Source organism: Ictalurus furcatus, chromosome 15 (genome assembly GCF_023375685.1).
Source record: "Ictalurus furcatus strain D&B chromosome 15, Billie_1.0, whole genome shotgun sequence".
Taxonomy (NCBI): domain Eukaryota; kingdom Metazoa; phylum Chordata; class Actinopteri; order Siluriformes; family Ictaluridae; genus Ictalurus; species Ictalurus furcatus.
Window position 1 is genome coordinate 8,746,162 of NC_071269.1, and position 11,913 is coordinate 8,758,074.

The window sequence follows — 11,913 nt, forward strand, 5'->3', positions numbered from 1 at the left end:
CATACCCATACTACACATACTCATACTACTCACACTACTCATACTACTCATACTCAAACTACTCATACTACTCACTCATACTACTCATACTACTCACACTACTCATACTACTCACACTACTCATACTCATACTACCCATACTACTCATACTCATACTACTCACACTACACACTCATACTACTCACTCACTACTCATACTACTCACACTCATACTACTCACACTACTCACACTACTCACACTACTCATACTCATACTACTCATACTACTCACTCATACTACTCATACTACTCACACTACTCATACTACTCACACTACTCATACTCATACTACCCATACTACTCATACTCATACTACTCACACTACACACTCATACTACTCACTCACTACTCATACTACTCACACTCATACTACTCACACTACTCACACTACTCATACTCATACTACTCATACTCATACTACTCATACTACTCATACTCATACTAGTCATACTACTCACTCACTACTCATACTACTCACACTCATACTACTCACACTACTCACACTACTCATACTCATACTACTCATACTACTCATACTCATACTACTCATACTACTCACACTACTCATACTCATACTACTCATACTCATACTAGTCATACTACACACCCACTACTCATACTACTCACACTACTCATACTACTCATACCCATACTACTCATACTCATACTACTCACTCATACTACGCACTCACTACTCATACTACTCACTCATACTACTAATACTAGTCATACTCATGCTAGTCATACTACTCATACTCATACTACTCACTCATATTACTCATACGACTCATACTCATACTACTCACACTACTCATACTAATACTCATACTACTCACGCACTACTCATACTACTCACTCATACTACTAATACTAGTCATACTCATGCTACTCATACTACTCATACTGCTCACTCATACTACTCATACTACTCACTCATACTACTCACACTACTCATACTACTCACTCATACTACTCACACTACTCATACTCACACTACTCATACTCATACTACGTATAATACTAATTTTTTATTAATTTCTCTGTGTGTTGGTCTCTCTCTCTCTCTCTCTCTCTCTCTCTCTCTCTCCCAGGGAAGTGAGGATTTTAAAGTCACCAGTGCAGCTGATTCAGTCTCAGTGGTATGTTGTGTTTCACTGTGAAAGGAGTGTGATATTTTATAAGAGAGAGAGAGAGAAAGAAAGAGAGAGAGAGAGAGAGAGAGAGAGAGAGAGAGAGCTCCCTCAGGCTGGAAACAGGATGTATGTCCAAAACCACAGCATGTAAAGTACACAGTGCACTATTTAGGGAGTTTTTTATGGCCATTTTATACCACAGTCATGTTAGAAAGCACAGTGTAGAATATCTCGTGCCCTCCTGAGCTCCACCACACTCTGCAGTGCACAAATCTTATCACCTAGGAGTCTACAGTTATTTTAGGGACTAGGGATTAGCATGCTATGTGGCACACAGAGAGTGTGTTTGGAATCATTGTCTTAGTGACTGTGCCTGCTGGTCTCTCACTGATGGTGTGTGTGGCACTTTTTGATGATGTCATCTGTCTGTTGTGTATTTCAGATGAGTTCCTCACCAAGCAGCACTCTGCTCCCTCTCCCTCAGAAGTTCTGGCGTTCTCCCGGGAGAACCCACACTCAGCTTGTGACTCCTGAGGAGAACTTCATTCCTGTATCTGAGCAGCATCTGGAAGTCATGACCCTGAACCCCACTGTGCCTAAAATGGGAGCCAAACCCCTGAGAGGTGCTCTGACTCGCCCTACTGAGGTTCCTGCTGGTCCAAGTGTTACAGAGTCCACGGAGCCGAATCACACCGGAACCCCACTACCCTCGACTGTGACTGCTCAAGCCAGTGAACTGAACTACAGTACTGTAAACATCAGCCATGATGGGAACGGGAAAGTTTTAAGGGAAAGTTTTAAGGGAAAGGAATCGAAGCATGCTCGCATCAGGCCTCGGAGCGCTGAGGACGCAGAGATCAATGAGGATGCAGAGAACACAAAGAATGATGGAGAGAATAAGCGCAACACTGCCACCTCTGGTAAAGAGAAGAAAAATACAGCAAAGGGAGGAACCAAAGGAACAAAAGAAGCATTGAACAGAGGAAAGAAAGAAACAGGAAATGGACAGAATGCAAAAACAGAGAAGGTCCAAAGTGCAGATTTTAGCTTTGAGTTTGATGGTTTTGGATGGCTAGGTGATGACCCTGGAAACGCCCAAACAACACAAGGACCAAACAGCCCCGGTGACTCAAGCTCAAGCTCCAGTTCAAGCTCAAGTTCATCAAGTGAATCAAAAGACTCTAGTAGCTCCAGTGAGTCAAGTGACTCAAGTAAATCTTGTGATTCAAGCAAGTCCAGCAGCTCAAGTGACTCAAGTGACTCTTGCAATTCAAGCGACTCCAGTGATTCAAGTGATTCAAGTGATTCAAGTAAGTCTTGTGATTCAAGCAAGTCCAGCAGCTCAAGTGACTCAAGTGACTCAAGTGACTCTTGCAATTCAAGTGACTCCAGTGATTCAAGTGACTCAAGTGATTCAAGTAAGTCTTGTGATTCAAGCAAGTCCAGCAGCTCAAGTGACTCAAGTGACTCAAGTGACTCTTGCAATTCAAGTGACTCCAGTGATTCAAGTGACTCAAGTGATTCAAGTAAGTCTTGTGATTCGAGCAAGTCCAGCAGCTCAAGTGATTCAAGTGACTCAAGTGACTCTTGCAATTCAAGTGACTCCAGTGATTCAAGTGACTCAAGTGATTCAAGTAAATCTTGTGATTCGAGCAAGTCCAGCAGCTCAAGTGATTCAAGTGACTCAAGTGACTCTTGCAATTCAAGTGACTCCAGTGATTCAAGCAGCTCAAGCAGCTCGAGTGAATCAAAGGAGACACCTGTAGTTCATCACAGTTCATCCAACTCCAGTGAATGAATCAGAAAGGCAACCGAATCAGTTTTACTGAATCAGAATCAGAATCATTTCCTCTCAGTTTCTATGATATTACATGATAGCGGTAGCTAACAGATCATACACCTATTTAGTTTATCTAATCTATTTTTTTTCATCCAAATTATTTTTCTTTTTGTGTACTCTATTCAAATAAATATTGTTATAAATAATACAGACTCCATGATTCTTTGGAATCTGAATAAAATCATTACATGCATCCAAAGAAACACAGAAAAGCAGTGACTGTGAGACTGTGTGAAGAATAAATGAGAGTTCTGAGGTATTTTAGGCCTCAGTTATGTTAATATGAAAAAAGATCGCTGGGACAAGGGGACACATCATCACTAAGTGATGTATCAGATGTGTGTGTGTGTATGTATGTGTGTGTGTGTGTGTGTGTGTCAGACAGTCAGAACAATCCACTTGTTTAGCTTCAGATTGCATTACAGTGTTAATGAGGTTCAGATGCTGGGTGTGTTGTGGTGTGTAAAAATATGACCACAGTCTGGGTCATGCTCCACATCTTTCACAGACACCACACACACCTCTGACCTGAACCACAACACACACACACACACACACACACACACACACAAATACCAGTATAATACCAGTACAGGACCTGAGTAACATAGTGTTTTTTTAATTATTCATTTTAATGTAGTTTCCACTCAGTAATGTAATTACAGAAGCTAACATTATGATAACGTTTGTTTTTACTAAATGCAAATTATAGAAGTCTGTAACCATAACATTCAGAAAACGCTCTGCTAAACTATAACTGTAATCTAGGCTTTCCCCTTCGTGGGCAGTAGAGCCTCATTCTGTTAAATCTTCTGTACTTTCCGCATTAATATTTTTAAGGAAGTTTTAACATTCTCTGTAATTAGTGGTTTTATTGATTAACTCTTAGACATCTTACTAATTAAAAGTGTTCATTACAGATAAAACGAGGTAGAAAAACACTGGCTGATGTTCCTTTAACCCATCATGAGCTGTGTTAATTCAGCATCAAACTCACTCTGATCCTGCATACTGGATATTACTTTTATTTTAAAAAGACAGTCCTTGGGTTTAAGACCAATTTCAAACAGAAAGCGGTATATAAGAGTACGCCATTAAATTTAATATTAAAATACACCACCGCTGAGATCTCATTTCATCGAAATGACATTTAATATAGATATAAACTCAAACTGGGTAAATGATGGGGTCACCGTTCTGTACTTTATAGTCTGAGCTCTTTAATGTTCTTGTGTATTTCAGACTAAAGTGACCTGTGGTGGAGTTTCATCCACATCAAACACAACACAATAAAGTCAAGTACAGTACGGTGACATCATCTTTCATTAGAGCTCATAAATACAGTCCGAGTTTTAAACAACAACCATTACATTAAATAATTTTACAACAGTTATATTTTTATATTTTTAATTGCCCCTCAGTAAAGTTTAAACTATACAGTACACACACACACACACACACACACACACACACACACACACAGCAGTAATCATAAACTGTAATATAAATGCACACTGCAAACACATTCAGGTGACTCAAGTGATTTAACTGAATCAATTAAATATTCAAATGACTCCTGATTAAAGGGAATCAAGTGATCAAGTAACTCTAACGATTCAAACACTTTACATGATCCAAGTGACTTATCGTTCAAGAAATGTGTGTGTGTGTTCCAGTTCACTCTAGGAAGTGAAGTATTTCTGCAGATTTAGGAGATTCGCATGATTTAAGCAATTCCAGTAATTCAACTGAATATTTTATGCATCTCAAATGACCCAAACTCTAATGATTCAAACTGTTTGTTAAGTGATTTGTTTCATTCAGGAAGTTCAAGTTTCTTGTTTTATTGATTTCAAGATTTAGTGACACTAATAATTCAAAAAACAAGTAACTCAGAGTACTGATTCAAGCATTTAATTGATTCTATTCATTCAAATGACTCCAACAAATCAAACAACTCTTTTAGTGACTCTAGAGCTCACAGGGACTCCTGCAAATCAGTGAAAACATTCCAGTAAGTCAAGTGACTCGACAGACTTGGTAGTTTTGAATCGAACAGTAGAGAATCAGCAGAAATGTAACAGGGACAGAAATATTTACAGTCTTCAGAGATTCAGATCAACATTAAACAGAGATTTTAATTCGGTATACTAGTCTGAAGTCATTCATTCTTTTTAAAACTGTCTGTTGTTCTACATGAAGACTTCAGTAAAGTATAAAATGTTCTATATACAGTGTATACAGTATACAGTATATATATATATATATATTTATACACAGTATCTCACAAAAGTGAGTACACCCCTCACATTTTTGTAAATATTTGATTATATCTTTTCATGTGACAACACTGAAGAAATGACACTTTGCTACAATGTAAAGTAGTGAGTGTACAGCTTGTGTAACAGTGTAAATTTACTGTCCCCTCAAAATAACTCAACACACAGCCATTAATGGCTAAACCGCTGGCAACAAAAGTGAGTACACCCCTAAGTGAAAATGTCCAAATTGGGCCCAAAGTGTCAATATTTTGTGTGGCCACCATTATTTTCCAGCACTGCCTTAACCCTCTTGGGCATGGAGTTCACCAGAGCTTCACAGGTTGCCACTGGAGTCCTCTTCCACTCCTCCATGACGACATCACGGAGCTGGTGGATGTTAGAGACCTTGTGCTCCTCCACCTTCCGTTTGAGGATGCCCAACAGATGCTCAATAGGGTTTAGGTCTGGAGACATGCTTGGCCAGTCCATCACCTTCACCCTCAGCTTCTTTAGCAAGGCAGTGGTCGTCTTGGAGGTGTGTTTGGGTCGTTATCATGCTGGAATACTGCATACTGATCATGCTCTGCTTCAGTATGTCACAGTACATGTTGGCATTCATGGTTCCCTCAATGAACTGTAGCTCCCCAGTGCCGGCAGCACTCATGCAGCCCCAGACTATGACATTCCCACCACCATGCTTGACTGTAGGCAAGACACACTTGTCTTTGTACTCCTCACCTGGTTGCCACCACACACGCTTGACACCATCTGAACCAAAGTTTATCTTGGTCTCATCAGACCACAGGACATGGTTCCAGTAATCCATGTCCTTAGTCTGCTTGTCTTCAGCAAACTGTTTGTGGGCTTCCTTGTGCATCATCTTTAGAAGAGGCTTCCTTCTGGGACGACAGCCATGCAGACCAGTTTGATGCAGTATGCAGAGTATGGTCTGAGCACTGACAGGCTGACCCCCACCCCTTCAAACTCTGCAGCAATGCTGGCAGCACTCATACATCTATTTCCCCAAAGACAACCTCTGGATATGATGCTGAGCACGTACACTCAACTTCTTTGGTCGACCATGGTGAGGCCTGTTCTGAGTGGAACCTGTCCTGTTAAACCGCTGTATGGTCTTGGCCACTGTGCTGCAGCTCAGTGTCAGGGTCTTGGCAATCTTCTTACAGCCTAGGTCATCTTTATGTAGAGCAACAATTCTTTTTTTCAGATCCTCAGAGAGTTCTTTGCCATGAGGTGCCATGTTGAACTTCCAGTGACCAGTATGAGGGAGTGTGAGAGCGATGACACCAAATTTAACACACCCTGCTCCCCATTCACACCTGAGACCTTGTAACACTAAACAGTCACATGACAACAGGGAGGGAAAATGGCTAATTGGGCCCAATTTGGACATTTTCACTTAGGGGTGTACTCACTTTTGTTGAATGATGAATGAATGAATGAATGCCTTTTATTGTCACTATACACATGTACAATGAAATTAAGAGCCACTCCTTTTTGTTCCGTGCCAACATGTACATAAAATAAACAAGAAGAATAAACAAGATAAACAAGATAAATAAACAAGATAAATAAACAAGATATTGGGGCGGGGGGGGGAGGGTACTATGAAATGCACAGTTTTGAGACACTATATACATATACTGTGAAATCAGTACATGTATGTGTTTAGAATGGTAAAAGCTTTTGGGAAAAAACTATTCTTAAATCTATTAGTCCTTGTTTTGATGCAGCTGTAACGTCTCCCTGAGGGCAACAGATTGAACAGATCAGAGCCAGGGTGAGAGCTGTCCTTAATGATGGTTTTTCCTCTGCTGAGGCAACGGGAGGTGTAAATATCCATCAGGGAGGGGAGAGGGCAGCCAATGATCTTCTGTGCTGCTCTTATTACTCTCTGAAGCCTCTCCCTGTCTGCCGCGGTGCAGCTACCGTACCACACCGTGATACGGTATGTCAGCAGGCTCTCGACGGACGAGCGGTAGATCAGCAGCAGATTGGGGTCCAGATTGTACTTCCTGAGAACCCTCAGGAAGTGTAGCCGCGTTTGAGCCTTCTTAATAACCGCCAGCGGTTTAGCCATTAATGGCTGTGTGTTGAGTTATTTTGAGGGGACAGTAAATTTACACTGTTACACAAGCTGTACACTCACTACTTTACATTGTAGCAAAGTGTCATTTCTTCAGTGTTGTCACATGAAAATATAATATAATGAAGGTATAATCAAATATTTACAAAAATGTGAGGGGTGTACTCACCTTTGTGAGATACTGTGTGTGTGTATAATATATATATATATATATATATATATATATATATATATATATATATATATATATATATATATGAGTGTGAGTCAGCTGCAGGGTGGAGGAGACACACACTCCTATAAAAACTCACATTATAAACACCTTCAGCTCTGATTACTTTTCCACAATGATTTTTTCTTTTGCGAATTAATAAAGACGAGATGCAGAAAGGCACAATGTGAAATAAAATTATTATTATTATTAATTATTATTATTATTATTGGTCACATGGTTTGAGTTCTTTGACCTGTGTGTGTCACAGAGACTAGAGAGCAGTGTTAAACTAAACTATTGTGTCATACAAACAGAAATAGAGGTTTATAGAGCTTTATTAAAAACACGTCTCGCCGTTTCGCCCACACACACACACACACTCACACACCCTCTCCTGCGTTCTGATTGGCTGAACACATGCCACACATGGCTTTAAATTCACTGAAACAGAACTCTGAATCTAAAGTTCACGCAAAATCCACAGATCCTGAACATCCAGCTGTGCGACACCTGAGATTAAAGATTAAAGGTAAGACTGAGTTTGTGTTTCCAGAAACATGTAGAATTTCTAGAGTTCTAGAGAGGTTTCTAAAAAATATATCTAGGAAATGTGTGTAACTCTAACGGAGAGTAGATCCGAGCCGTATATTATTAATCAGCTGATTATTTTATTCAGAAGGATTGGAGTTGGGAATTCCTTCAGGAAGAAATGGAGCAGTTATTTGGCGTTTTTGGGGGACTCTCGAGGAGGGGCAGTGGAGAGTATAATTTAGGGTTTAGTCTATGATTATACTTGATTATTGTATTTAATTAATTAATTAATTAATTAATTGTGTGTATTTTTATTGATTTTTTTTTTTTTTTGGATATGTGAGTTTATATTCTGTTGACCACAGGGGTGTTCGTGAGGGGACCAGGGTGGGGTGGGAGGTTGATAGGGGGAGGGGTTATAGTGAGGATTTATGTTAAAATAGTTTGATTCATTATATATGTTGTTTGTCTATTTGTGTTAACTTGTGAATCAATAAAAGTGTTAATTACAAAAAAAAAAAGATTTGTAGCTGTAATACATTGTGATAGATTTACTGCATGTTATAGTAAAACCTGTTCACTTTAACCTTAATTATTTTACACACAGTCCCCTCCAAAACTATTGGAACACAAGACCGGTTCATGTATGTGCTCTACACCAAACATCTGGGTTTGAGATGAAAAGATGGAGATGAGACGGGAGGATTTCAGTTTTTATTTCCTGATATTTACGTCTAGACATGTTAAACATCATAAAACACACAACTTTCTGTATCACAACACAATTTCTAGCTGATCAAAAGTATAGGAACAGGTCAGTCCTGAAGTAAATGAAAGTGAATAACAGCTAATATTTGGTTGTGTTTCCCTTTTACTCGCTGTAACTGCATCAATCCAGCGACTCACTGACACCAAACTGCTGGTTACTTCTCCTGTGAAGCTTCTCCAGGTTTTTACTGCAGCTTCTTTCAGTAGTTGTTTGTTTCGAGGGGTTTCTCCCTTCAGTCTCCTCTTCAGGAGGTGAAATGCTGATCAGTTGGGTTAAGGTCTGGTGATTGTCTTGTCCAGTCTAAAACCTTCCACTTTTCCCCCTGATGAAGTCCTGTGTTGAGGTGGAAGTGTGTTTTGGATCGTTGTCTTGCTGCATGATGAAGTTCCTCCTGATTCATTTGGATGCATTTCTCTGTGAATCTACAGACAGAATGTTCCTGTAAACTTCTGAATTCATTCTGCTGCTACCATCATGAGCTCATCATCAATAAAGATCAGTGAGAATGTTCCAGGAGCAGCCATGCAAGCCCAAGCCATGACACTACCTCCACCATGTTTCACAGATCAGCTTGTATGTTCTGGATCATGAGCAGATCCTTTCTTTCTCCACACTTTGGCCTTTCCATCACATTGGTAGAGGTTCATCTTGGTTCCAGAACTTTTGTGGATCATCTCTGTATTATCTGGCTTTCTGATTCTTACTGCTGATTAGCGGTTTATATCTTGTGGTACAGCCACTATATTTCTGCTCTCGAAGTCTTCTCCATATGGTGGAGTGTGCTACCTTCACCCCTGCCCTGTGGAGGTTGTTGGTGATGTCACTGACTGTTGTTTTTGGGTTTTTCTTCACAGCTCTCACAAAGTTTCTGTCATCGGCTGTTGTTGTTTTCCTTGACCGACCCGTTCAGTGTCTGTTCCTCAGTACACCAGCAGTTTCTTTCTTTTTCAGGACATTCCAGATTGTTGTATTGGCTATGTCCAATGTTTGTGCAATGGATCTCATAGATTTTCTCTCTTTTCTCAGCTTCAAAATGGTGACGCTTTTCTCCCACAGACATTTATCTGATCTTCATGTTAGTTTATCCTTTTTAACAACAAATGCAAATGATAGCTAAACCCAAGAGTAGCTGTTCAGAACTATTTATTGTTTAAACATATAATCTAACAGAAACACCCGTCCATCAAATGCAGCAATATTTTATTTATTTTATGTCGTTTAACACATCTACATATAAATACCAGCAAATAAAAGCGGACATTGTAATCTCTCCTCATTTTCCTCTTTTGATCTCAAACCCACATGTCTTCAGTCTACAGCAAAAACGAATGAATTGGCCTTGCCAAGTATTTTCGGTTCAATAGCTGCTATGACGTAAGCGAGAACAGGAATAAACTTGCTTCACAGACATTAAATGCAACTATAAACAGATAAAAAAAATATGTTGTTCTTTAAAAAGTAAAATAATTGTAATTACTGGTGAAATGATGTGGTGTAAGAGGAATAAAACACATGCTGTTATAGGAAATAATAACATTCAGGGTGGTGAGCGATGCCACATATTATTTTTCTGTAACAGCACAGCCTGAGTGTTTCATTCTTTACATTTCTGTGCACTTAAAATCTAAAGTTCAATGTTTAGTTAGGAATGTTGAATAAAACAGTAAACAATAAATATGTGCCATACAGCAGCTCAGTTTTTTCTGTAAAACAAGTGAGATGAGTTATTGAGGCCGGTTTTGTTTAACAGGAGTGAAAATGCGGGTCACACTGCTGCTCGTCTGTCTGTTGGCTCTGGGTTTGGCCGCGCCGGTAAGAGTTCCTCACCGAGGTCAAGTACATTAAACATTAACACTGTGCTCTGACTGAATCACTTCACTCCTGTCTTCTCTCTGATCTGATGTGTTTACTCAGCTGCACAAACACCGAGTGACGCGTTCAGAGAGCTCAGAGGATGATGGGGTACACACACACACACACATACACAGTATATACAAGTCACTAGTCCAGCCACTAGCCCACTGAGACCTGGCATCTTTTTCAGGGTGATTCTGAAGATGGCAGCAATGAAGGAAGAGAGAGGGACAGAGGAAATGGAGGAGAAGAAGAGGAAGAAGAAGAAGGAGAAGGACAAGAAGGAGAAGAAGGAGAAGAAGAAGGAGGAGAAGCAGAAGCAGGAGAGGGAGGAAACAAGGAAGAGGGAGCGCAGGGTGGAGGAGAAGAAGAAGAAGGAGGTGAAGGAGAAGCAGGAAACAGAGAAAATAATGAAGGAGTAGCAGAAGGAGGAGAAGAGGATGGTGGAGAAGGTGAAGGAGAGAGGCGTGAAAGAGAGACAGAGCGCAGAAAGAGAGATCAAAGTAATGAGGAGGGAAGTGAAGAGGGAGACAGCGCTGAGGACGAGGACGGAGGAGGAAAAGACATGAATAAGATTGAAGGTGATGAAGAGGGAGGTGAAGGACTCAGTGATGGAGATGAAGAGGAAGGTAATGGAGGAGAAGAAGACGGAGGAGAACTCTAAATAGGTGAGCTTGAAATTGTGTGTGTGTGTTTTTGCTTTTGTGTATTTCTTACTCTGTTTATAATCTTTCTCTCTACAGATCATCTAATCATCTAACACGTGAAGTAACACAGCTGATGTAACAGTCCTGATGTAACACACCTGAATGTTACCTGTGAGATGGGAGCTGAGCGACAGAGCCCCGCCCAGTCACACGTATAAAGGCGACGCTGTTTACTTTGCTGTATGTTTATAATCACCTCGTTTTATTTTCTCCAGTGTAATTGAAACTGTAGCTGTATCTTGACATGTTCTGTATCACATGTGTAAATAAATGTATAAACACTCTGATGCTGTTTTCTCAACCCGTCACCGATCTCCTTACAGAAAACTTCACCATAGCAACGATTACACGTTTTTTAATCTGTTTACGTGGAGCGTGCGCTGTACACGTCCCAGTGAACGAGCCGTTACTATAGAAAACCTTACGTATTAGAACGAGCGCGTTAATATAACCCTATCCGT

At 40.1% G+C, this 11,913-nt stretch overlaps 1 protein-coding gene and 1 long non-coding RNA gene across 2 annotated transcripts; both read left to right on the forward strand.

Moving 5' to 3' along the window:
- Window positions 1-1,144: 1,144 nt before the first annotated feature.
- Window positions 1,145-2,970, forward strand: LOC128619433 (dentin sialophosphoprotein-like). The gene has a single exon (XM_053643611.1). It carries the CDS (start codon window positions 1,585-1,587, stop codon window positions 2,968-2,970), a length of 1,386 nt encoding a protein of 461 aa, XP_053499586.1. The 5' UTR covers window positions 1,145-1,584.
- A 6,918-nt stretch (window positions 2,971-9,888) lies between these two features.
- On the forward strand, window positions 9,889-11,739 carry LOC128619012 (uncharacterized). Its single transcript, XR_008387859.1, has 2 exons — window positions 9,889-11,413; window positions 11,489-11,739. It is a non-coding gene; the product is annotated as an uncharacterized LOC128619012 (long non-coding RNA).
- Window positions 11,740-11,913: the final 174 nt, after the last annotated feature.

Bases quoted from the DNA above. Each gene is read 5' to 3' on its own strand.
- LOC128619433 (XM_053643611.1), top strand. From the start codon at position 1,585: ATGATGTCATCTGTCTGTTGTGTATTTCAGATGAGTTCCTCACCAAGC.